The 27,888-nt window shown below is 34.2% G+C and overlaps 1 protein-coding gene across 1 annotated transcript; it reads left to right on the plus strand.

The window, feature by feature from the left end:
- Positions 1 to 860: 860 nt before the first annotated feature.
- Positions 861 to 7,074, plus strand: LOC132054596 (importin subunit alpha-2-like). Its single transcript, XM_059446575.1, has 11 exons — positions 861 to 1,164; positions 2,198 to 2,294; positions 2,391 to 2,482; positions 2,578 to 2,709; positions 2,845 to 3,030; positions 3,714 to 3,877; positions 4,003 to 4,081; positions 5,549 to 5,677; positions 5,904 to 6,031; positions 6,118 to 6,492; positions 6,605 to 7,074. Exons 1-10 carry the CDS (start codon positions 955 to 957, stop codon positions 6,488 to 6,490), a joined length of 1,590 nt encoding a protein of 529 aa, XP_059302558.1. The 5' UTR covers positions 861 to 954; the 3' UTR covers positions 6,491 to 6,492; positions 6,605 to 7,074.
- The last annotated feature ends 20,814 nt before the right edge of the window (positions 7,075 to 27,888 follow it).

The raw sequence follows: 27,888 nt of genomic DNA on the forward strand, positions 1-27,888 counted from the left end.
TAGAAACCAAAAAAAAAAAAAAAATTCACTTTTTTTGAAATTTTTGAAGTTAGAGTTGTGTTTGGCCATAGTTTTTGCAAATAATATTTGGTTGTTGAAATGTACTTTTCCTAAAAAACATGAAATATGATTATACCCCCAATTTCAAAAAACTAGCAAAATCACCCAAAACAATTAATAAACATAACCAGTGCAAGAAATATAGCAATTTTACTTCAGATTAGCTTATAGAGTGCTCAAAACTGATGGTTTCTTTCCATCAGAAAGGCTGCAACTTGAAGGTGTACACAAAAAATATAACATCTCTAAATATGGTTTTGTTGCAAAATTCCCACCCGCTTCTTTTCTTTTAGAGGTTTTTTAGCCATGATGTTCAATATTATTGGAATGAAGAGCAACTGAGAAACATAAGTTGCCTCTGACAAGTGAAAAAAGTTGTATGAACTTTTAGGGCAAAAATTGAGCAACATAGATTTTTTTGGGGTAAAAATTGAAAACAAAAAACAAAAGTAAAAGTCCAAAACAGAAAATGGAAAAAGTGAAAAATAAGATTTTGGTTATTTTTCAAATTTCAAATACAATTTCAAGATCTATTTAAAATTTTTATGATCAAACACCATAAAGTGAAAAAATATTCTAGAAAAAAAGTGAAAAATTCATCATGGCCAAATGGGTAGTAAGTACGATAGATAATTTGAGAGGAAGATACTATTATCGTTGTGGCTTTTTGGGCGGCGGAGGTTTCCCTCACCTTCAAAATTCAAAATAGAGTCCTCAATCCGTAAATAACTCCCGATCCATGCCCTATCTTCGTAATACCCAATAAAACCTTTTTATATAAAACCCTCCTCTCCCTTTCAAATCAAAATCAAAACCCTCCGCCATTACACACGACACTCTTTTCACTCTGTATATCTCTCTCTCTTCTCATCTGCTAGGGTTTTTCATCTAAGGATGTCGTTGAGACCGAACGCGAGAACCGAGGTTCGTCGGAACCGGTACAAGGTTGCTGTGGATGCTGAGGAAGGTCGGAGGAGAAGAGAGGATAATATGGTTGAGATTCGTAAGAATAAGAGAGAAGAGAACTTACAAAAGAAAAGACGTGAAGGCCTTCAATCTAATCAGCAATTTACTGTACCTGTTCAGACCACCAATGAAAAGAAGGTCGATAATAAGAACCTTATCTTCATTTTAATTGCAGTAAATGTAGATCCGATTACTGTTTTACCTTTTTTACTATCCTGAATTCATTATTGCGCATGTTTTCATAATTGTTGTGTTTCTGTTTTGCTTGAGCTGAGGGTTTATCGGAAACAACCTCTCTACCTGCCAAGGTAGGGGTAAGGTCTGTGAACACTCTACCAGACCCCACTTTGTGGGATTACACTGGGTATGTTGTTGTTGTTGTTGTACTTTTATCTCTTTTTACGTTTTTTTGTGTGTCTAATTTGGTTGCTTATTGGTTGAATAATGTTTTTCCATTAGGGTTAGAGTTTGAAGCTAGAAAAATGTTTGGCTAGATTGTGAGATTTAGTAGGCATTTGGCCATAGAAACCAAATATTTTTCACTTTATTTGGAATTTTTGAAGTTTGAGTTGAAGATGGAGTTGTGTTTTGTTATAATTTTTGCAAAGAATATTTAGCTGTTTGAATGTACTGAAAATGAAAAAAATGAAAACAGTATTTTAGGTGTTTTCCAAATTCCAAATACTTCAAGTTGTATTTGGTTTTTTCATGGCGAAATGCTGATTTTCAAATAAAGTAAAAAAAAAGTTCCATAAAAAAGTGAATAAATCTCATGGCCAAACAGGTCCTTAGAATTTTCATGTTAGTAGTAATCTTCTAGATTCTGCAATGATTTTGGATTAGTATTTTCATTAAACTTGAAGTTTATTGGTTTTCTTTTTCATTTTTTGAAATTAGTTTTCTCGTACTTAATTGTTTTATTATTTATTATTTAATGTTGAGCAATATGGAGCTAATTAGATATTGAGGATTCATATGTTTGACCACAACTAGTATGTGCATAGTAGTAGTAGTTGTGTGCTAGTGATGGTTAAGTGTTGGATAGATGTGGCATTTCTTTTTATGTCAGATGGAAACGTTCTCTAACTAGTTTTCTTTAATTTGTTGACTTATCGGTAGTGTTGTGTCCTTTAGCCGGTATTGAGTTTATTTGAAATGTTTTCATTTGCAGCTGGAGAATTTACCAGCAATGGTTGCGGGTGTTTGGATGGAAGATGGCAATCAACAGCTTGAAGCTACTACTCAGTTTCGGAAGCTGCTTTCGATAGGTAATCATTGTTATTATGGGTTTGTGATATTGTTCCCTTTCTCCTCTATTGTGGTTACTTGGACTTTGAGTTAATCTTTAATCATATTATTTACAGAAAGGAGTCCCCCAATTGAGGAAGTAATTCAAGCAGGTGTTGTTCCTCGTTTTGTTCAATTCCTTATGAGGGACGACTTTCCACAACTTCAGGTATTTACCCCCTTGCTTTCTTATTCTTGAAGTTCCCTATGGGGTTGAAAAGTAGTTTTAATAGCGCCTAACCATTTTACTTCCAATGATTTTAGTTTGAGGCTGCATGGGCTCTTACAAATATTGCTTCGGGGACATCTGAGCATACCAAGGTGGTGATTGAATCTGGTGCAGTCCCAATTTTTGTGAAACTTCTTGGTTCTCCAAGTGATGATGTGCGAGAGCAGGTACACACTAGTAGAAGCAAATTCAGACTTTCATAACTTATTTATGGTTGTTTGTCTCTGTAAGCTATTGTCAATTATTCGGTACTATTGTTTGATTTATGGCATTGAGAAGATATGTTCCCCTTCCTCATTTAGGCTGTGTGGGCTCTTGGAAATGTTGCTGGTGATTCCCCAAAATGCCGTGATCTTGTCCTTAGCTGTGGAGCTTTGATTCCCTTGCTGGCTCAGCTGAATCCAAATGCCAAGCTCTCTATGTTGAGAAATGCAACATGGACACTTTCAAATTTCTGCAGAGGCAAACCACAGCCTGCTTTTGATCAGGTGGCTCCTTAAGGCTTGATTAGCTATTATGTCTACTAAATTGCAAATATAAAGTGGTGATCACTGTTAAGCACTATTTCAATTAATAAAGATCAAGTGTAACAGATTTTCATTATTAGTCACATTCTTTATTAGTGATGCTGAGAAATATCTAATTTTTATTGCTCATACGAAGTGTTGCTTGGTAGCTTGTTCCTTCCCATCTTTCTCAAAAGGTGATAGGTAGTTCATGCTTTTGAAATGAGCTCAATCCTTGAAAAACTTTTGGCTTTTGTACTCTGTGAGGCCTTAAAATAAAGATCTTAAGCAACTATATGTCTAGATACACTTGACCTGCCAACCCAATAAATCTCTTTTTGCTGGGTAAGTTAAGCAATTTTTGTTTCTTGTTAGTAGTGGTTCTGAACAAATTATGAGTGCAAGCTTCTTTGTCACTTCCATAAATAACTATATGTGATTTTCTTGTTGCTATTGCTGGACAAAATTATTAAAACTGCCATTTTCAACCAATGCATTGTTAAGGTATGTCGTTTTTACGTTGTTAGTATGTCGTATATGTCCTTATTCTTACACTTGTCATTCTTAGGTGCTTTAATTTCATAGTAATACTTGATACACAAAGGACAAGCATGACAATCTGATGATTCTATGCATAATCTAAACATGTGAGCTCAACTCTGCAGACAAAGCCTGCACTTCCAGCTCTTCAACAACTTATTCATTCAACCGATGAAGAAGTTTTGACTGATGCTTGCTGGGCACTTTCATATCTCTCTGATGGTACAAATGATAAAATTCAAGCTGTTATTGATTCTGGAGTATGCCCACGTTTAGTTGAGTTATTACTGTAAGTACTTGGTGTATTGTTTCAGTTTATTTGTAGACTATGAAGAGGTTAAAATTTCCTCTTTTATACGGGTTAGTTTTTGTATGTCTTGATTCTGAATGACTGATTTAATTTAAACATTTCAGCCACCCATCTCCATCGGTCTTGATCCCCGCTCTTCGGACTGTTGGAAATATTGTGACTGGAGATGATATGCAAACTCAGGTAAAGTGTTAATGGATGTTACTTCCTTCCAAATTATCTACTCGCTGATGATACACCAGCTGTTTGTTTTCTGCATTTGATACTATATCAATGCATTTTTAATGGTGGAAGGAACTGGTAACATGTTTACTTTACGTTGCTTTGTTTTCAGTGATCTAGCCAAACAGAGTGCATGTTTAGTTGTTGTGAGGAGGTGATATAACTTCCATTTGCCTGCATCATACCCCTCGTTCTGTCTTTGAAATGCAAAAAAAAAGTATAATGGAACAAGTCATGTTAGTCTCTTTTGTCTGAGAATAAGAGTCTGAATTAGTCCCTAGCTGAGGTGGGAATAAGATCAAGATATGAGCCTCATTGATTATAATATATAGAAAAAACCTAAGTTGCACGGACTCTCCACTTTCGATGCCGCGCCCGTGTCGGATTCTCCAAAAATACTCTACTTTTGGAGAATCCGACACGCACCCGTTGAAATTTTTGAAGAGTCCGAGCAACATAGGAAAAAACTATTTTATGCCTTTATTACCTAAATCTTACTTTATGATCTATTAAAAAAACTCTTATGCCTTCACTTGAACTTTGTTTTATCTATTTTTTTTTTTTTTTGGTAACTGAATAGTTATATTACCAAAAGTGAGTATTTACAAAGCAGCTGCATTCCATAGACACATCTGGCCCAGGAACCAGTAATCATCTAAATTTGTATTGCTCTATGCTTTATTCGTAAGACATCTTAGGTTTTTTTGGGCTTTACTTTATGCTCGGCCTTATCTGACCTCTTTTTATGCTCTCTATTGAGCCGAGGGTCGTTCAGAAACAGCCGTCCTACCTTGGTAGGAGTAAGGTCTGCGTACACTCTACCCTCCCCAGACCCCACGTTGTGGGATTTCACTGGGTTTTTGTTGTTGTTGTACTTTATGTTCATCATTATCAGTTGGATTTTCTTAGCGTATTTTTTACTTCAGTTGTTGAAGAGTTTAATTTTTATTGATATTTATTATTATACATGAATATTATATTCATGTATATTATTATTTACTTAAGTTTTCGTTATTCTTGATTGTATTAGACATGTTCTTATGTGTGATTCACAATATACATTCTTCAAAGGCTAATAAACACAAATATGGTTCACCTTTATAATTTAGGGGCATTTTTGTCAAATATGTCTTATCTTATTTGAGAAGATGATGTCTTCTTCCGAAGTTTTATCTGTCTTAACCTAACCTCGGGTGGAATTTTGTCAGAGAATTGTTCACATTCTAAATTGCAATTTCTTGACGGGGTTGAAACTATGTTTATATATGTGGTTTTTTTGTATAATGTCAGATAATGAAGCTTATTTTTCTAACTAATCAAATCCGTCTATTAGTATCTTGTTGTCTGATAGCTTAAGAAAAAATGGTATCTTATTGTCTGATGTCAAATGCTGAAGCTAACTTTCTTACTAATAAAATCTCTTTTCAGTGTATCATCAACCATCAGGCTTTGCCCTGTCTTTTGAACTTGTTGAATGGTAATCACAAGAAGAGTATTAAGAAGGAAGCTTGCTGGACAATTTCAAACATCACAGCTGGCAACAGGGAGCAAATTCAGGTAGTGCTGGGCATGTAATTCTGGTTTCATGGATAGTTTTTATAAATATTGCTCCCCCACTGTCAACCCCCTCTCCCTCTTCCCAAAGAAAAAGAAAGACACAAAGAAAGAAAAAGAACTGGACTAAAAAAAGAAGTCACCTTTCTCATGACCCTTCTTTCTTGAGGATGTTTATTTATTGTTTTTACTTGGGCTTCATGGTTATGTTGACCTTTCTATGCTGCAGTGTGTGGTTGAGGCTGGTATTTTTGGTCCCCTTGTTAATTTGCTACAAAATGCGGAGTTTGATATAAAAAAGGAGGCTGCATGGGCAATCTCAAATGCCACCTCTGGGGGTTCACATGAGCAGATCAAGTAAGATTTTGATATTCTGGTTGTGCACCATGAGCTGTCAGCATACACTGAGACATATGCTCTGTTTATGTTTTCATTACCTGCAGGTTCCTTGTTAGTCAAGGTTGTATCAAACCATTGTGTGATCTCCTCATTTGTCCTGACCCAAGGATTGTCACAGTTTGTCTTGAAGGGCTTGAAAATATTTTGAAGGTTGGGGAAGCTGAGAAGAATTTGGGCCGGACAGCAGATGTAAATCATTATGCTCAGCTGATTGATGATGCTGAAGGTTTAGAAAAAATTGAGAATCTGCAAAGCCATGACAATCAAGAGATTTATGAAAAGGCAGTTAAGATTCTTGAGACGTACTGGTTGGAAGAAGATGACGAGACGATGCCACCTGGTGATGCACCCCAACAGGGTTTTCAGTTTGGAGGTGGCGAGGTCTCTGTGCCCTCTGGGGGATTCAGCTTCAACTAAAGGTCTGCATCTTTTTTGTTGTCCACATGTTTCTACAAAAAACTTTTTGCCTAAGTAGTTTCTCGGGGCATGAATATTTATGTATCTTAGCTGCTTTACAAATTTTGATTGCAGATTCGATTGGTGATGCAGTATATGTGATGGCAAATTGGCTTCATTTGTTCCAATTTAAAGTTGTAAAAGTTGCAAGGTTGACTTTTTGGGATGGTGGGAAGTAATGACAGTAAGAATCGTGTTTCATCTTTTCACTTGTTGCAGTTAGCCTGAATTGCGAATTTGCTCTGGAGATTTTTAGTTCTATTCTTCTTCCTGCCCGTTTTCCCCTTTGCTTTAGCTGGTAGTAGTTTGTTTCACTTTTAGATCCTTTGCTGGGAATTTTGACGTTCCTAAGAACCTCTGTGCGCGGCTTAAAATGATGACTAAAGCAATCACCTTTTCTTGGTGCTGAAATATTGATATCTTGAAACTTTGGCATTCTTTCCATGTCACTTGGGAGTGATGATAAAAGCTTGTTGTATTTGACTATAATCTACAGACCATCCTGTTTTATAATAATTCAGAAGTTGTTGAATTTACTCTCGGAAGTTGCTTTCCTCTTGTTGTTCCTTTCTCCCATAGTCTACTCGATATCCTAACGATTTTCTGGTTGCATGGGTTCTCTTTTAAATCAGTATCGTTATTTGATATGAATGCACAGTTGGATGAAAAGCTTCTTTGGCAGATTGTACTCGTTCCAAAGTATCTCAGTTCATCCCAAACTCCCTGGCAGTTAATTGTTTAGATTCAATCTTTTAATAGTCTTTCGCCAGAACACATTATGATTTCATATAGTAATAGATTGTAGAAGGTTAGGCAGTTGGTGCATATAAGATGGTACTTTTGTGTGGCTCGTTGTGACTAGTAAAAAACAACACATCCTTGAGTGTAATCCTAAACGTGTGTTCTCAAATTTTATCGCCTTTCACATTACTTTACTACTATGTACGTGTGTTCTCAAATTTTATCACCTTTCACCTTACTTCACTACTATATATAAGGGGGAATAATCATCTTCTGTAATCCTCGCATGAATCTTTGTCTCTTTTTACCCCTAATTGATCTTTGTCTCTTTTTACCCCTAATTGAAGTTCTTAACGTTTTGGTAAATTTTGAGAATTTTATGAACTTTTTTTATGCCACTAAAAATGGTATGTCATGGAAAAGGTTATAGAGCCCTCATAAAGCATACATACATATTATAGTTTTTTTATGTGAATATTGTTAAACTTCTTTCAAATTATATTTTTTTTCTTAAAAAATTTATTATGAGAAAATGCCTAGAATGCCTCCTAACGTTTGACCTGTTTAATTATGAAACACCCAACTTTTATGGGCTACCTATTACCTCGTTGGCTTTATTTTTTCTGTATTTTTGGATCTTTTATCGAACATTTCTTACATGGGCATGTCAACACGAAGCAGTAGCGTGTGAGGGCATTTTTTAACATGGCCACATCAGTGCCATGTCAATTTTTTTTTAAATTTTAGTCTTATTATTCATTTGATTTTTTTTATTAATTATATTTATACTAATTAAACTCTAATTAACCATTAAAATCATTCAATAATTTTATCTTCTTCATCACTAAGAGCCTGTTTGGATGGGCTTAAAAAAAGCAGCTTATAAGTTGGTTTATAAGGCGCTTTAAAGCCGTTGGATTGGATCTTATAAAGTTTTAAATTTTTTTGAGTGTTTAGCCGGCCAGTTTAAAAGTCATTTTGTCTTAAAATAAGCTCAAAAAAATAATTGGACCCATTTAACTTAGTTTATCTAAAAAGCTTATAAGTTTAAAACGAACTTATAAGCAAAAAAAAAAAAGTTGACTACCCCAATTTATTTTTTCGAACATAAGGCGCAAAACAAATTTTAAGCCTATAAGCCAATCCAAACGGGCTCTTAGATAAGTTAAGCCAAACGGACCTAAGTAATTTTTTGAACTTATTTTAAGCACAAAATGACTTTAAGCCGGCCAGCCAAATACCCAAAAAAGCTGAAAACAACTTATAAGTCAAATCCAAACGGGCTCTAAATCATTCCACCACCACATCTCACCGGAAAAACCATATCTGCCGCCACCTCCGCCATCAATTTCACCACCACATCTCATCTGTTTCCAGAGTAATTTTTTTATTTCAAAATCAACATTAGTGCCTTTTTATTTCTGCTGTATTTTGGGGTATCAGTTTTTGCTATATGGTATTGACAGATCAAATGGATAAATGGGTCGGAAGAGAAAATGGAAATTTTTGGGTTTCAGATGGGTTCTTGATGAAGGACCATGAGATAGCCAAACATGTTGGATCAAACATGGCTGAAAATGGTGAAAATAAAGAATCTATTTTTTTCCGAACAAGTACCATGAGATAGCCAAACATGGCTGAAAATGGTGGATCAAACATGGTTGAAAATAGTGGAATTAAAGAATCTATTTTTTTTTTTTGAATTTTTTATTCTAACAGTTGAAATTTTATTTAGTGAGTGATTCGATTTTCACTTTGGTTCAATTTTTTGATTTCAACACCCTTATTGAGTTTGTGATTTCAGTTAGGTAGGGTTTGATGATGTAAAGAAGAAAAATTGAAGAGACAATAGATTTGAATCAGTTGGAAAGAAAGAATTGAGCAAACTAAAAAAAAATGTCGAAGAAGAAGACCTGGGCGTGTGTATCTCATCTAACAATAAAAGTGGGGGTCGTGTAAAAATGACCGAAAAAAGGGTACAAAAATACAGAAAAAATAAGACCAGGGGGGTAATAAGTCGACCATAAAGGTTGGGTGTGTCATAATTAAACAGGTCAAACATTAGAGTGCATTCTAGGCATTTTCTCAATTTATTATAGACACTAAAAAGAATTATTCTGTCATTCAAATTCTATCTCAATCTAGGCTTAATTATTGAGGTTTTTTTCCCTTATAATACGATATATTATTTATTGATGTTATTACCATTTATCATTTGCTATTTTAAATTTTTATTCGTCCCGTTAAACGTAAAGTTTTTTATTTTCTCTTGTTAGTTAGTGTCGTACATGCTGGCGAACGTAAGTAATTAATAAAGATTCACTTAACGCAGGATGTAAGTTTTAATTAAAAGAATAAATAGAAATAATTATATAATTGTTAAATACTTTAAAACTGTATCAAAAAATATAAATTATAGTCCTCCTGTCTCGATCTAAAAATGAATTTCGAAGTACGGTAGTTAATTAATTAAATTTATTACATGCGCATACTTTTAACATAAAATTTATTTGATCAATTACTATACGGAAAGAGGAACTATAAAATATTATTTTTATGTATATTTTTAAAATGTTTGAAAAAACACTGTAGTTAAAGAAAATACAATTTGAACTCCATTTTTTTTTACTTTTTTAATATTAAAATATTTGCATAATATTGAATAATCAATATTTTATACTCCATCCGTTTCAATTTATATGAACCCATTTGACTGGGCACGACATTTAAGAAAGAGGGAAGACTTTTGAAACTTGTGGTTCAAAATAAGCCTTGAAAATTTGTGTGGTTGTAAATCATTCATAAAGTGAATTTGTTTTCAAATTAAGAAAGAGGTCATTCATTTTGACACGGACTAAAAAGGAAATAGGTTCAAACAAATTGAAACAGATGGAGTATAATTTAGGACAAAATTATTTAGATCAACATGAAAAAGTTATTATACTGTAGTATAAGATGATTTTTCGATTTTATAAGATGATTCATTAAATTTAGAAAAAAAGAAATTGTGTTATTTTTTAACATGCATCTTTTGGATAGAAAAAAAAAAACCTCAAAGTGAGAATAATTTAATTTTATTGACTTTTCTATATTTTTTTTTGTGTGATTTAATTTGAAGAATATCTTGTAATATCAAGACTTTTAATTATTTATAAGTTAACTTTATTGATTTCATTATACAATGATATTTTCGCATTAAATATTTTTGACATTAATTAAAAACTGTAATATCTTTTTGTAAAAAATAAGTTAGTCAATATGAGTTCAATTTATAAAAACAAATGAAAAGCTCAATTTAAATAATCGGGGACTTTAATCTCAAAAATTTAAGTAAAATATAATTAGAAGATCTTTTAATGATTTGTTTTTAAAATAAAAATATAAAAAAATCTAATATACAGTCAAACCTCTCTATAACAACATCGTTGGGTCCGAAAATTTTCAGCCGTTATAGAGAATGACTGTTATACACCTATAACAATAGCGATATTTAAATAATACTTCACTGTTATAGGCAAAAAAGATGTATAAAATCTAATTTTGATTTTTAATTGTCAAATTCTAAACTTAATGACACTTTGTATAACGACGGAAAATCATTTAATGATGAAAAAATATATATATTCATATGATATTTTTTGTCATAAATAGTGTACTAAATGATCAAATATTTGATCAAAATTTTTACACTTATCATCGGTAATCATAGATATTCTATTTTTGTAAAGATGGTTAATTATCATATTACCAAAAAAAGAAGATAGTTGTTATATGAGTGGTAGTTTTACAAAGAGTGTACTGTTATAAAATTAGTTGTTGTTATTATAGGTGAAATGTTGTTATAGAGAAGTAAAATATAACATAAAAAATTGGTTCCGAAAAACATGGTTGTTATAGAGATGTGCTGTTATATGCGGGTGCAGTTATAGAGAGGTCTGATTGTATAAACTAACAGAAAATTGTTTTCTACTTTAAATTTTTAGAAGTCTTTCTAAAATGTCAAACTGATGTTAAAAAAAAAAGGAAGCAAGAACATAATTTTTTTTTTTAAAAAAAAAAATCTACAAATTGAACTTTTAACGTAGGTTTGGACCTGGGCTTAGCAAGTAGTCAATTTATCCTAAGCATAAGAGAATTTTTGGAGAATCTTTTAATACTCTATAATAGATAAAATGACATAAATGGTCCCTTAATTATGAGGGTTAGCTTCAAAACAATCCCTTAACTATGCAATTTCAAAACAATCCCTTAACTATGCAATTAACAGTTTTGATCCTTTAAGTTTGTCACAAGTTAATAAAATTACCCCTTAACTATGAGGGTAGGTTAAAATAGTCTTAAGTATGCACTTAACAGTTTTGGTCCTTTCAATTCGCCAAAAATTAACATTTTTAGTCTCTGGCAAAATATTTATCGAACTTTGTTTGTTAGATTAGACGGGAACTATCAAAAAAGAGGAAATTAGCGAGAAATCACATTTAGAAGTACACACAACAAAAAAAGGGTTAAATATCTCAGGTCAAAACCGACGGACGTCCATCGGTTAGTGCAAAATCGAAGAAAAACCAACAAATCCGATAATGTTAGAAAATAGTTCTTCTAAACACAAAAATCGACGGACTGTGTTAGTTAAAACTCTGGCAGTCCATCGGCTAAGTAAAATACACTAGACTAAAAGTGTATAAAGTCTCTAAAGTTGTTTTATAAATAAAGGTTTTGACAAAAGAGATATGACAAATTTTGCCAAGTTTAAATGGCTTTCTTTCAAAGCATAATCAAATGAACAAAAAGGGCAAGACTTTATTCAATTAATCTCTTTAGTTTTGTATAAAAACCCTTTAAAGTTAGCTGTTCAAATAGGATACACTCTTTAGCCACATACATTCAAATTCGCCGGTCATACCACATTTGACGGATTTTCCGGAGTGCCTAATACCTTCCCCGGGAGATTACCAGAACCCTTACCCATTTTTTGGTACTCAAAAAGGTTTTCGAAACTAACCATTCTGAAAGGTTTTCGAAACTAACCATTCTGAATGGTTTTCTAATTTCCCATAACTACTTAAGTGGTGACTCTGTTATTCGATCAACAAAGAGTCAAGTTATGAAAATAACTTTTATGCGCAAGTGTATAGGTGAACCGTAACAACGATAAAAAATGTTTTGGGCCGATTCATTCAATACTGTTACTTGGGTTTGTTGCAAAGATTTATCATAAAGATATCATTAGCTACTGCGACATGGGCTTTATTGCTATATATTTACTTAGCAGGTATTTTATCAATTCATTAGTTAGTAGATTATGTAGCGAATAGAGAAAAAAATGCAAAAATAAAAAGGAGAAGAAGGATAAATAGAATTGTTGATCATAGAGAGGTTCCACATTATCTTGTCTACGCCTAACTTTAATATATATATTGTTACACCTCGGAAAATTTTCCGTTGATGTATAGTGAATAGGCTAATGAGGAATATGAAGTATACGATGTTTCGATAAGTAAGAAATAGCAATTGAGGATTCTAAATGAGATTTGAAAGGCATTCGATGTTAGATGAGAAAGTTGCCAAGAGAAGGCCATGTATACGATAAGTATCGGAAAGGGTTTATGAGTAGTAAGTTGGTGACAACTTAATGTATAAGGCCCCTTAGATTGGTAATGAAGTGTTTAACAAATGTTAAGAAGGTTCCGTAAGGATTGGAGATCAAACGAAGTGACGAAAACAAGTTCAGTGGCCGGTGGATTATACGGCTCATTATACGGACCGTATAAAGTTATACGGACTGTATAATGGACCGTAGGACCATCACAGGGAAGGACCTTCACTGGTGGAATTATACGGTCAGTTATACGGACCGTATAAATTTATACGGCCCGTATAATGGACCGTATAATGGTTCCAGTGAAGGGTAAGCGGGAGGACCTTTTTACGGTCACTTATACGGACCGTATAAAGTTATACGGACCGTATAAGTGTCCGTATAATGACCCGACAGATCAGAAGACTGAGTTAATAAAAAAGGGACCAACTTCATTATTTCATTTACACATTCCACACCTTCTCTCTAAAACTCTCTAGGATATTTCTCCCACATAAATTCAAGAGATATTAGTGATCATTTACACCAAGTTAAGTGAGTCAAGTAAGAGAAGCCCATTAAAGTTCATGCAAAGCAAGAAATCCAAGTGAAGGGAAAACTAGGGTTTTGCTCAAGTGTAGAAATCGCACCCAAGGTTCAATCCTACACCATCTAAGGTAAGTTTATGATGTTTCCATGTTGTTTAAAGTATTTGGAAGTTGAAACACTTGGATTACAAAAGAATATAAGAAATGGGTCATGAATGGGTGAATAGTAACACTTTTGAAAGAATGTTTGGAACGAGTTATGATTCTTGATACCTTATGAATATAATCATGTTATAGATGATACTGAGAGTATGGAAACCGACATTGTATGTAAATGAACGTATTGTCAAGATATGACTATGAATATGGATGACTTGAAGTAAATTGTGAAGTAAGAGTAATGTAGATGACTAAAAGCTATCGTGATGATATTGTGAACGTTATTATTGATGTTTGGGAGTTGACATGTAATATGAGGGAAGTGGCATAAATAAAGGAGATGCTGTTCGAATTTCTCTAGAATCAGTTATGAATGCTAAAGCTATCCATCATCTAATATGAGTATGCACTTCAATGAAGGTAGAACGTGAGCCTTGAAGAAGCACGTACGAGTGATAGAATAGTTGCACAGAAAGGTATGTAAGGCTAACCCTTCTTTCATAAGGCATGGTCCTTTGGCCAAATGCTCATCTTCTTGTGAGTTCATGATACTCTCTAGTGATCCTAGCTCGAGAAGCTGTTAAGCTAATGATGCTTAAATGATATGATTGTACTAAGTTCCTTATATGACGAGCAGTACTCTAAGGATAGAAAGTAATGAATGACGATAGTAACAAGATTAAGGATAGATATGAACTAGTGTGCATGCATGCCCATGAGAGGCTATTGTGAACCCCGAGCTTATGTGGCCGGGTAGAATATGATAAATATGTATATGTATATAACGATGCGCGCACACCACTGCAGTTGGGTACGAATAACACTGAGCCTTGGTAGGGCCAGGTACGAACAACACTGAGCCTTGGTAGGGCCAGGTACGTGACTCACCGAACCTTTGTGGTCGGGTACGCAATATAAAAGCTATATGTATGACATCTATATGAGAACGACTCCACTATGTATATGACATCAATTAGAGTATGAGTATGTTAAAACCATGTAAGTGCCAAGTGAGGGCTATGTACATGCAATGTACATGATATGAAAATGAGTACGAAAATGGATGCGAAAGGTAAATGAGCAAGGATATGAATGTATGTACGCGAATACGAAATAGAAATGGAACGTCCCTATGGAAAGCAGGTAAGTGATATGATGAAGATGCTATTATCCCCCAGCTTATGTTATTTCATATGTTATCCATTATGTTTCCATATTGATATTGATCATGCTTTACATACTCGACAATCTTAAATCGACGTCCTTTTGTTTGTGGACGCTGCGTCATGCCCGTAGGTGGCCAGGGAGACAGATTTGATCCATAGCTGTATTATCTCGAAGACTACATAGCGGAGCTCCATTTCATTCGGAGCTACAGCTTTCGGTATAGATTCTTTTGTGTATGTATATTCATGGGCACGGCGGGGTCCTGTCCCGCCCATATGTTATGACATGATGTACCCTTCTTAGAGGCTCGTAGACATTGTGTATATGGTTAGATATGTTCGGCCTTGTCGGCCTATATTTTGGGATGTTGTTTTGATCGCCTTGTCGGCACATGTACATTTATATGGGCATAGATGTTATTGATGATATGGATATGTTGTTGCCCGATGAGATTAGAATGATGATGAATGAAAAGTATGATATAATTAAGTGGCTCACCTAGAATGAGATGTAAGGTGTGTTAAGGGGCGCCCGGGTGGGCTAGCACCGGGTGCTCGTCGTGGCCCTCAGATTGGGTCGTGACATATATATATATGATTCCTCACTAGATACTTTTTTTGATCAAATATCAAAATTTTATTCAACCAAGTGTGACTGTACATATAACTGCCAGTTCCTTTTGGACTATAGGAACTGGGCCTCAAGTAAATACCTTCTTGTTCTAAGAAACAAGACTGCATCCTATAAAAGTTAAGCTAATTTCTAAACAGGAAAACTATTAAATTTTTGGAGTATAAGCTGCCACTTCTTCTGGTAGTTGCCCTTGATGTAATTGAAGAGCAATTTCCTTCACCCTGCTTGAACTTTGTTGTGATATCCCTTGAAACCTTCTGTTTCTCTCGATCCAGAAGGTACTTCTACCCGAGTTTGCTGTAAGGACATTTGTACAATGTCCTCAATTCTTGATTTCCATTCTTGCCTGAATTTCTTTCTCTGCTTCTTCCTTGGCTCCACTGCTGGTTTTTCTAGATTCACAGGGTTTACCTTACATGTAGCAGTATGATGGTCTATTTGCAAACACTCTTGACACTCCTTTGGCATCCAATAATAGTCAAGCCTCTGTTCTCTAATTTTCCCTACTGGAGTTTCAATGAAGATAGAATTTGGGAAAGGTTGGGAGGTATCCATTTCAATAAGCATTCTAGCACACTCTCTCCCCTTGGTACATTAGTTTATCTGTGCGCAAAGGTTTCCCCAAATAATTAGCAATTCTTCCAAGGTTTTCAATATCCCAATATTGTATTAGTAAACTAGGGAAAGTCACCCAAATTGGGAGCAACTTAGATGACTCCTCAGTAATTTCGAAGTCCTCCTCCTACTGTTTAACAATCAGCAGTCGACTGTTGAACGTATACGGTCCTGTTTCCAACACAACTTCCTTATCCTCTCCACTTTCGGATCGATAGATGAAGTACCCATCTGTATGTAGGAAATCTTGAGGTGTAGCAACAAAATTCCAAACTCCATACACAAACCTCAACATCTCCTTAAACGTAGGGTTCCCCCACACTTCAAATCCCACTAGTGCATCTTGCCATTTTTCCTTTTGTTATGCAATTCCAGTTGGATTAAGCTTCCCTACTTTAATTCCATCCTTAATAGTGTGGGGAGGGGGGGGGGGGGGGAGAATAATCGAGCTTCTTACCTTGATGCAATGTGCGGTTTCCTTTCACAATTTCAGCTAGAGATGGGGGGATAAACTCCCATTCTTCATCTATATTCTTAATCGCACTTGAACCAGCTAAAAATATCAATTTGCGAACCATCTCAGTTGCTTCTTTTTACTCGGGTACTTGAGTCACCTATGGGTGGGTTATCACTTCTGGATCCGGTTGAGTTTTAACTCTGATAGGACTGCTCAGTGGGATACCCGTGGTTGTCCTATCGTAGGTGATTTTGGTCTTTGTAGCACAGTAGGGGCACTTCCTCTGCCCACCATCCATTGCCCTAATTGAATGGGGGCTAGGGTTTGAGGAACCTCCGATGCAGGCATAATAGTTCCGTCGCTCTTCTCTCTCACTGATGTGGGCGTAGGATCTCTCGGCGGGGTGGGTTCTGGTGGTGGTGGTTGCTTTTTCCAGGCTCGTACCATCGAAGCTTTTGGTGTACGTTAGCTATCCTTCTAAACGAGCGCCGCTAGTTGTTGGCACTAGATACTTACGTTGAAGTAGGTGATAATTTAAGGAAGGAGATTGAACTCGAATGGCTTGATCCAGTGAGACTTTGGAGTCTCTAATTAAAGAGATTAGTAACATATCTTTATTCTTTTCGAATGAGAGAAGAATACGATTTTGTATTTTACTGGCAAATATAGTTGATATAGCACATGATATGTTCCTCATATAGCAAAACTCTAAACAAGAATAAGAGTATTTTAATTTCCGCATATGCGTTTTGGTCGGGTTGGATTAGATTGGTTCTTTTAATTTGAATTAATATTTATTCGACTAAAGATAAAAAAAAAAGAGTAAAATATTAGTACCCATCAGATATGGGTTTTGGATTGGGTCGGGTCGGTTTTTTAAAATTGAATTTATATTTATTAAACTAAAAATTTAAAAAAAATCAAAAAGTATTACCTATTGGAAGTTGGATTTTGCGGCATATTTGATTTTTGTAGAAAACATAGTTAAGTGATTTTGGTGAAATAAACTCATAGTTATGTGACCATCTATGAAATTTACCCAAAATTTTCCATAAACCTTGTTGAATTCAAAAGTATAAAGACCATCGTATTTTGATGCACTTGACTTGCCATAATTTTTTCTGTGCCGTCCTACTTTCATACAAGCAGTACTTGTTGCCTCTGATCAATAATATGCATAAGGATACGGTTCTTCGCAGAGGCGGCTCGACTTAATTGGTGGGCTAAAGCCAAATTTCAATATGAGGCTCTAATTTTTTTTTTTTAAAAACATGCATATATCATTTGATGGGTACTTTTCTAGCTTTTTAAAGACTAATAAACAAAGTGTGTCCCATAAATTGGAATGCAAGTATTAAAAAATTTCAAAATAAAAAGAAAAGAAATTAAAAAACAGCAAGTTATTAGAACAATAGAACCTAATTTCGGAATTTGATAACTTGATATTATACTAAAATTTAATGACTTCTATCTGCTTACTGCTATGTCTGACAACTCGAGAAAAAAAATAAAAAAGAGTGCAATTTGATTTAGTTTTACCCTTGTTTTCGTGAGAATAAATAGTTTACTAGAAGGAAGAAAAGAGAGTGTTAAAATATATATGTTTTTTTATGAGAATAAAAAAAAAAAAATTGAATTATATATATAAATACCTCAAATATATATAAATAAATTTTAAATTACATAACAAATAGTTCTATAGATCTTATACCCTTTACTAGATTTTTTCAAAATATTTATATAAGACCAACTTTTAATATACTACTTAATTAATATGGGACCTAAAATATTCGGGGGCCTAAAGCAGTCGCTTTATCCGCTTGGCCCTTGAGCCGGCTCTGGTTCTTTGGCATGATATCACGATTGTTGTGTCGAGGGATCTAGTTCTGTCAACAGTATTTGCCAACCATCAAATCAAGTTTTTCACAGCTCAACACGTTACATGATAACTAGCCATATAAACTTTAACATTACTTCATTCCAAACAAACTGACATCTTAAAAATTCACAATAAATTCTAAAATGTATGCAACAAAGATAATTCTTCTACTATAAGCACATAATAAAGTTTCGGAAAAAGGGCAGCCAATGTGAAGCATCAATATATATTATAAAGCTAGGCATAGACAAGGTGATGTGGCACCTCTCTATGACCAACATTTGCATTTATCTTTTTTTTTTTTTTTTTTTTTTTTTTTTTTTTTGACATTTTTCTCATTTTTAATTGCATTTTGGTTCATTTACAATAGTAACCTATGGATTAATAAAAGGCTCATACAATAGATGTAGCACTCAAGCCAAAATAAACTTTGTTAGTTTGGAGTCAGCCAACGATCATTTGTTGCTGGATAAAACATTTGAAACGTACGGATTCAAAAGTTATTACGTAACCCATAAATGCGTTTAAAATTTCAGTTTTTTTAAGCTTTAATTACAAATCATTATTACTTTTCTTCAAAAAAATCCTTATCAACGTATACTAAGTAAACAAATTTAATCACCACTTCCCTATCAACCAATTTGGTCCTTTTTTTTTTTTTTAACGCCAGGTTAGTTTTTTTGAACTCTTCATTTTTATTTTTTTTATAAATTTCTAGAACATTACATTGTTATTATTTAGACATGGCTGTATTTTTTTTTTTTTTTGCAGATTGAAAATTGGTGAGTAATGGATTTATACGTGGATGTAATATTTCCCTATTTTATTTTATTTTATTTTATTTTGGTGAGTTTATGATAATGTTATTTTTGGTGGATTATTGTGATTTCTATTTGTGTTATTCTCTTCTTCTTTCTATTTTGATCTCTAATGGGTATGAATTTTCTTGAATCGAAAACAGGCTTTTCCATGTACTAAAGTTTCTTATACCAATTGTTTTCTATTTCTTTTTTTAAATAATTTGTACTTCTCATTCCTCTATCCTGTATTTTTATATATAGTGTAAGCATGTTTTCATTGCTTAGCTATTAACTGCTAAGATTGAAAAATATATCAAAAATAGTAGTGAAGATTTTTTACAATTAGCTTTACCAACTAATTTTACATCTTTTCAATGAAAAGAAATTAGTAAATGATAAATTTCTCTATTGTCAAAGGGATTCTTAATGAAATTGAAGCTTGAAAATTCAGTTATATTTTGAATTTTCTGTCCTTTTTCGAAGATATCATGTATTGAATTTATATATAAATATTTTTAAAAAATTAGCAATTTTTTTATTTATGAAATTTTAGTATAATGTTGATGATTTTGAGGATAGAAAAAAGTAGCTTTAGAGTGAATTGTTGGTTATCAAGAATGTGATGTTCTAGAAGAAGAAGAAAAAGTAAATACTCTCTCTGAAAATGAACGGCCGAGGAAGCAAGAAACAAATTAGAGAAAAGAAAAAGGGAAAGAAGGGTAAAAGAAAGAAAAAAGATAAGGCAAAAATTAATCGAGCAGATTTCTCCCCTTCCCTTTTTATTTCTTATTACTTTTGTAGTAGAGGTTGTTGATGCATTTTCCTTTTCGAAGATTTTTTAAAAGGAGAAAGAATTAAAATGTAACTCTAGATAGAGAAGAGAAGTTAGATACTATATACTTAATATATTAGATGAATAAACGAAAATTATGTTTAAACTACGCCTATCGACATAAATAGAGTAAACCCTCAAATAAAATGAACAAAGAAAAACGATATTCCACCTATATAGATTATATTATTATATGAAATTCAAGTGTTTTACGGAAGATTAAAACCCATAAAATTGTTAAAATTTTTTAAAGAGAATAAAAATAAGTGCCAATGATAAATGCCTTAGAACATACAATCTAATCTATTTGAATTGAGGACTAAAAGAGATTTAAAATTTTGTATTATTCAGATATTAGAAAAAAATTACATAAATTCAATAAGAGTTTGATAATCGCGTGAAGCGCGAACTAATTCACTAGTTCTACATTAATTCAGCAAAGATCATTATAAGAAACAATACGCAACCTTGTCATATTAGACATTTAAAGGATCAATTTTTATCGTTAGTCACTTCTAGAATATTTCATTCATGTACCGTATGAAATTAAAATATACCTTAACTTACCTTTGTGAAGTTTAATTTGTCAATATCAACTACTACAAATCGCCTCTCGTGTGTTCCTATTATTTATTTACTAGTGAATTTGTCTGCGCTTCGCGTGGTTAAGGAAAAAGCAATAAATTCACGAAAAAATTATAAATTTAGTAGATATATATAGAGACAAATTTTCCACACTTATGCATATAAAATTAATTCAATAAATTGATTAAACAACTTAAGTACTATTTCAATTAGCTTTACTAATCATGTTATTAATTACACATAAACATAACAGAAACAAAAAACAAACGGATTATAAAATATTTAACATAAAGTGAACGCACTACTAAAAAAACAGGGAAAATCGACCAAAAATTTCGACCATACGCGGTCGAAAAAGGCCAAATTTCGACCAAAATATCGACCGCAAGGCACGGTCACTAACAGCTAGGGTGAAATTTTTTTCGACCTCACGTGGTCGAAATTTTTCGACCTCACGCGGTCGAAATAAATTTTCTACCTAAATTACGAAAATAAATTTTTCGACCACGTGAGGTCGAAAAAGTTATTTTTTTTAAAAATATTAATAAAACATTTCGACCGCACGCGGTCGAAAATATTATTTTTACAGAAATATTATTTAAAGTTTTCGACCTCTTTTGGTCGAAATACGATAGAAAATAGAAATAAAAAAAAAATATTTCCCGAATTTCGACCGCCTAAGGTCGAAATTTAGCAATATTGTTGCCAGATTTCGACCTCATGAGGTCGAAATTCAAATTGGTGCCCAGATTTTCGACCTCGTGCGGTCGAATTATAATTTCTGAGTCCAATTTCGACCTTATGAGGTCGAAAATTATGAATATCTGGGTAAATTTTTGACCTCATGAGGTTGAAAATCTGGAAAAAAATTTCAAAGATTCCGTTTACTTGCACCCACCTCAATCACACTCATCAACCAAATCAACAATGCAATTCATCAACACGTCCAATTCATCAAAGTACTTTTACAATCATAAACTTCACATTCTAAAATCAAATTCAACCTCAAGTTTCAATTTAAAGTACGTACTTCTAAATATCCTTAAAACTACATTCAAATACTTAAACATCGTAAAGTTAAACAACCATAAACTATTTTCTACATTCAAACACTTAAACATCGTAAAGTTAAACATCCATAAACTACTTCCTACAATCAAATTCACCTTCAACAGTACATCTAATTCGAATTAAAACTATCATAAAAAAAATATATACATATCCAAGAAAACATAGCAATATTACAATCCAAAAGTATACGAATTAAAAAAGTCAACGTTGGGTGTTAGAGACATGATCCGATTCCTCCCCCACTATCCTCATCAACAAGCAGCATGAACTACGTTGTCTTGTGACCTACGTCGTTATTGGGCTGTGACCTACGAGCATCCCCGGGACACGGGGAATATGAGAGGGCCCCGAGTTGAGTAAGTATCAATTTGGGCCTCGCATATGCAACATCCTTGCCTCCGTTGAACTAAGTGTACTTGTTAGTTGACTAACTTTCGACCTTCATTTCTTGTACTCCTTAGATCCACCGCCCTTCAGAAGTAGTACCTACGCCTTGAAGGAACGACGGAAATTGACGACATGCTCGATTAGGCATCCCATAGACTGTCCCATACCTTGTTGGGGGAGCTACCTTCTCCATCCACTGCTGAGCAATTATCTCGTTGGTCATCGATGTCCCGGCTGGCTGACTGGCACAATATTCCAACTTGTGTTGTTGAAACTCGGTCTGAAATTGAAGGATGCAATGTTAGTAGGTAAATTTAGTTCAAACAAAAGTAGTTATTATTGTTAGTTAGTGACTTACATAGGTTTGTTAGTTAGTGACTTACATAGGTTTGCTTCGAGCCCTAGGCTCAATCCATTGTTCCGTACCATCGGCATTCTTCGCCTTCCTCGTGTGAGTAATCTTGAAGACTTCATCTTGAGGTACTTCCTCACCCCTCTCAAGTGTCTACAAATAAATCATGATTAGCAACTAATTTCATATCCAAACGAGCCACAAGTAAAAATGAGAATCTCTTTTAAATTGTAGGAATCAAGACCGGGAATCAGAAAAAAGTCGGTCAACCGGGCAAACGACACCAAACTATTTGTAAGCAAAAAAATAACAACAACCAAAAGAGAGAGTAAAAACGGCACCAAATTTTTTTTCAAATGATCAACTATTGGACCAAAAAACTTGACAATCTTTTTTAGTGAGACTAAAAAAGCATTACAAAATTTTGATACATGCGGTAGAAAAAGGCCAATTTTCGACCAAAATATCGACCGCAAGGCATGGTCAACAACTGACTTGGGTGAATTTTTTCGACCTCACGCGGTAAAAAAACAACACCTACGAAAATTTTTTTTTCCCCCTTCACAAAAAAAAAAAATAATTGAGAAAACAATTAAATAATTGGTAAACCACTACTAAACCGGAGAAAACAACACCAAACAAAAAAAGATCGAGTTTGCTAAAACGAAGAAAAACGACAATATACTAAAATTCAAACAAACAAACACTACTTTTAAAAAAATTTTAATAAAGAAAATGGAACTAAAAGAACCAAACCATGAGCTATCTTCCTTTATTCTATGTAATGTATCATCATGTTATTCAAGTGCCATTGATATCATTCCTCAACTTGAACTGCCATATCTCGGTTAATAAGTACTAGACCCATAGATGACCGGAAAGGAGACTCGCTATCGTTCTTGAGTTATATTTTACTTAAGGCTAATACTTGGGTTTTATATGAAAGCAGATATTTGCTTGTTAAATCGATATATGCTTGTTAAATCTAAGTCATCGTGCAAGACGACCATTGTTTGTACAAGATCTCTTCTTGAATAAGTACTTTTTCTTTAAAACATTTGATTCAAAGTCCGAAGAACATACACATCTTGAATGTATAACATAAAATAAAGCTTCCAAATTGTATGATTGAAAAGACAAAAAATTTCTCTATTAAAATAATGTTACTAATATTTTAGGATGAAATGTTTAACCACTAAAAGATCCTATGCAATACACAATAACCATAACCGGCCACGTTGTAGAATTATACTAAAATACCGTTAATCATGAACCCTAACTTTGTGTCCACATTTTGGAATATGTTGGGCAATACTCTTGTAAAACGAGAAACACTTGAAGCAATGGAAGCTTGCCGAAGAAGCAAGAAAGACATTCCACACGAGGCGTTTATGGGGAGGTTTCATTTTAGAAAGATAGATGCCTTTGTCAAGAAAGACACTCTGAATGTTCTTTTATTAACTTGATGGTTTTGCTTGTTCTTCTAACCGTCTACATTAATTATCAAGGGTAGGTTTGATGAACAAAATATCTTGTGTTAGTCAAAATACCCTTTTACATTCAGCAAGTAGCATTGTCCATAATTTTAGTTGTGTCTTTCGGTGGTATTGTTTCATTTAAAGTTAGTAATTTCTCTCTTTCGGTTAGTGGTAACACTTTAAATTTTGTACTTTGTTCGTCTATGTTTTGGATAAACTATATATTACCATTTTTTCATGCTATTTGCACCATATTCGGCTATGATTCAAGTCCTCTTAGTTGCTTGTTCCCTGTTTCGATTAACCAATTTTTACGTGTCCTGTAGGCTATTTTTAACATCTTCAGCAATGATTCAATTCCTCTAGGTTTCTTATTTAAGATTTAGCTTATTTCCCTTGATATTTATTTGCATGACTGGACTGGTTTTTAAGGGTGCAATGGAACAAGGAAACTGACCTGAAAAATGAAAATCTGGATGAGCTGAAGACAAAATTCAATTTGACTACACTGCCTCTTAGACAGATGCTCGAGGAGAAAGACACGCCACACCGTTATTTTTTTGAAGGTTTCAGTTGCAAACCTTCTGTTTTTTTATTCTTTTATCTGAATGCTGAGATGATGTATGAAATTTATGTTTCTTATACGATGTCCTGTAAGTGTGTGTGATAGGTGAGAATGTCTAGACGTGCCATTGTGAAGTGCCAGTTCTGTTTCATCTACTCTAAAATTAGCTTGCTTCATTTGTTACTTGGACGAAAGGGATTTGCTAGACTTGTTTAATATTTAACTAACGTTAAGCATCTTACATGTGCTTCAAAAACTAGTAAGGTGATTCTAGATCCTTGATTCGATAAAGATCACAAAGTAAAGAGAGACTCCATTTTGGATATTCATTGGGTAATAGAAAGCGCTCTAGTTTCTAACGTGTAACTAAAGTCTACTTGGTGTAGGAACAAGGAAGATGCTACGCCTTGCCGTGAGCATGTACGAAGATCCTGCTAGAGCAAAAATCGACGAGTCTAGAGTTGGAGAGCAAGAAGAAGAAGCTTGATTCTTGGAGTAGAGAACGGAGGAAGTCTTAACTGAAAGCGAGAAAAGCAAAAGCTTGATGAGGAGAAGAAAAAGGTATCAAATTCAAGCATGAGTCAAGATTATATATAAATATTTCTTTTATCGTGATAGAGCGTGCAATGGTTTACATCTGTTTTCTCTCTCTCTCTCTCTCTCTCGCCTATATTATATTATCTAAAATGAACATGAAACAACTCAAACAATAGCAATTAGGTTCATAAGGAAAATAGCAATGAGGGCTCAATTTTTTCAAACTACCGATGAAACTAGATAACTTAATTGACAGCAGAAACAACTCAAGTAAAGCGGTAATAGCAATGAGGGCTCAATTTTTTCAAGATGAGTAGATAACTTACCGGTAACTACATTAGCAACAACAACAACAACAAGGTATGCTTGCAAAGCCTTAAAGTAATTTACAAGTAGCAATACCATCTAGTAAAGGTCCTAGGATTGACATCTTTGAGGAAAGAAGCGAGAATCTCTTTTTTTAAATTGTAGGAATCAAGACTGAAAAAAATTTGGTCAACCAGGAAAAAATACCAAATTTTTTTTTAACCAGCTAGCCAAAAAAAAAAAAAACAGTAAACCAGCAGAGAAAAACAGCCAAAAAAATTGATAAACCAATAGGGAAAAAATGGTCAACCAGTAGAAAAACAACACCAAACAAGCGAAAAAAATCTGCAAAAAGCAAAACGAGAAGAAAAACGACAAAACATAAAAAAAAGCTGAAAAACAACAGCATTGCCTAAAGAGCGTTTGTTTTTCTTCTTTTTTCCCACCTTGAGCATTTAAACACTTCAAATCAGTAACAAACCAAAGAAAGCAAACAACAACCAGCAAAAAGTCAAAAGTGGAAAAACAGCACTAAACTGTTTTTAACCAGCAACCCAAAAAAAAAAATATATATCAAAGCAGCAGAGAACTAACGTAACCAAAGCAATGGAAAGATAAAATTGAATAATAGACAACGAAAGCTAAATAGGCTTACATACCAGCTTCATCCTAACATCCTCATGGTCGGTGGCCCCACTAGTGTGTCGAAATCCACCCTTATCGGAGGCCCCTGGCCTTCTTCCCATTTTCGCTTTGCTTTAAAAACGTCGGATCGGTTGCCCAAGTGCGGCTGATATCTTCCGGTTATCATCACGGATCCACTTAGGTCGCAAGACTTTTGACGGACTCTACGTAACACATGCTTAAGTATATTCCCCCGCCTTTTTCTCGAAATTTTGCGCTACTTGAGTCTCATGTTCCGGTTCCAAAACACTTTTTCTGCAACGAAATTAAAATGTTTTCGGTAATATATATGGAACATTCCATAAACAATCAACATATAGTTATATTATTTTACTATAAATAATAAATACACCGAATTCTACAAACATACTTCTTCGGACGCACATCCACCTTCCCCCAAGAAGGAATGGCGCCTACATAGAGTGATTTGATATTTTGTGAAACCTTTTTTGTTGCTTTGCACGGATAGAAAGGAACTTGCATCAAAACCAAAGACTTTATTTAAATATTACCTTACACGTTTCAGAATAAAGTAAATAACTTAAGAAAATTCAATATACTTACCGTATCAACTCGGCTTGATTATGAGACGACCATAACCGTCAATTGTCTCAACATCTCTGGTCGGGGAGGTTCTTCGTCGAATCGGAAATTTTTTCGTGAGGCTCCGACGTCACAACATTTGGGTTATATGAGGTCGATGGATGACGTAGTCGGGCAGGTGTAGCCGGTCGGGGTACGCTCATATTCGCGCGCTGTGATACATGATAATAATCTGGTAGGCCATGTGAGATAGTGCGAGGTGTGGCAGGGGACTGAGATCGACTCTGTGGTTCTGTTTGGCCCTGAGGCCAAAAAAATGGGCGTGTTTGTCACATAAAGGTCGGGCGACTCCATGCCAACCCATTGAATTCCTCGTAATGTGGCAATGGAGGCCCGTGGTGAGATGTATGGGAGTGGAGATCGATCTCTGCCCGGGAATCCTAAGGGTTCCGGCACTAAGGACCCTACGGTGGTATAAACGGAGGCTTCTTTTTTTGACTTTTTTTGGGGCTTTAGCAATAGCCTTTCCCCTATTATCACCCGCCATCTACAAAAAAAAAAATAATAAGGTTAGAAAAAATGGTGAACTAGATAGACATACTAGTACGGAGAGAAAACAAAGTGTAATTTGTATGCCAAACGTGAAATCGATGTAGAGGGTATGAAAATATGGGCGGCGGGGGTATGAAAATATGGAAAACAACGAGGAATTGAGTGATGCATCGACACTCTTACCGATCAACAAAAATGAGCAATGCGAGAAAGCCAAGAGGTTTTCGAGTAGTGGCAACATCACAAGCTACATAAGCGGTTTTCTATGCGGGAGGGACTAACAAGAATTCTATCAAATTTTGATAATGCTACTCGTTGTAATTTGCGGAACTCATATTGCAATATCTATCATCAAAATTGCGATAAAAGCCTGATAAAAAATAAAAAAATAAGTCAAAACTCATATTTCCATTCTTACTTGTGAATGTGCTGATTCCAGATAGCTGAAGTTGCTTTCAGTTTCACCAAGGTTGCTTTCAAGCCTGACTCATAATTGCATAAAATTACCAAACAGTACACAACACGCATAACTCGTAATTGCATAAAATTATCAAACGATTACCTGACAAGCATAACTTGTAATACAAATGGAAGCTTAAGTATTCGAATACTAATAAGTCTTACATTAATCAAATTAAAACGACACATATTTAATAGTTCTAAAATGAAAAACATGCTAATTTTCATCACTTTCTTCGTCGTCTGACCATTCGCCCTCGTCGGTTGTTTCACTTTCACCAATTTCAGCATTTTCTTCTAAAACCTCATTAACTTCTTCTATATCGATTTCTTGTAACATATGTTCACGTCGAGTTCGCCTTTCTAACTCGGGGTCGACTATTTGGTTAATGTGTGTTGTGTCATCATTACGAAAGGCGGGCAGGGTCATT

Source organism: Lycium ferocissimum, chromosome 1 (genome assembly GCF_029784015.1).
Source record: "Lycium ferocissimum isolate CSIRO_LF1 chromosome 1, AGI_CSIRO_Lferr_CH_V1, whole genome shotgun sequence".
Classification (NCBI taxonomy): domain Eukaryota; kingdom Viridiplantae; phylum Streptophyta; class Magnoliopsida; order Solanales; family Solanaceae; genus Lycium; species Lycium ferocissimum.

What these genes read in the sequence shown, in the direction of transcription:
- LOC132054596 (XM_059446575.1), top strand. Translation starts at nt 955, where the DNA reads ATGTCGTTGAGACCGAACGCGAGAACCGAGGTTCGTCGGAACCGGTAC. An exon ending in ACGACTTTCCACAACTTCAG is followed by an intron (nt 2,483 to 2,577) that starts GTATTTACCCCC and finishes CAATGATTTTAG; the next exon opens with TTTGAGGCTGCATGGGCTCT. An exon ending in GTGATGATGTGCGAGAGCAG is followed by an intron (nt 2,710 to 2,844) that starts GTACACACTAGT and finishes TTCCTCATTTAG; the next exon opens with GCTGTGTGGGCTCTTGGAAA.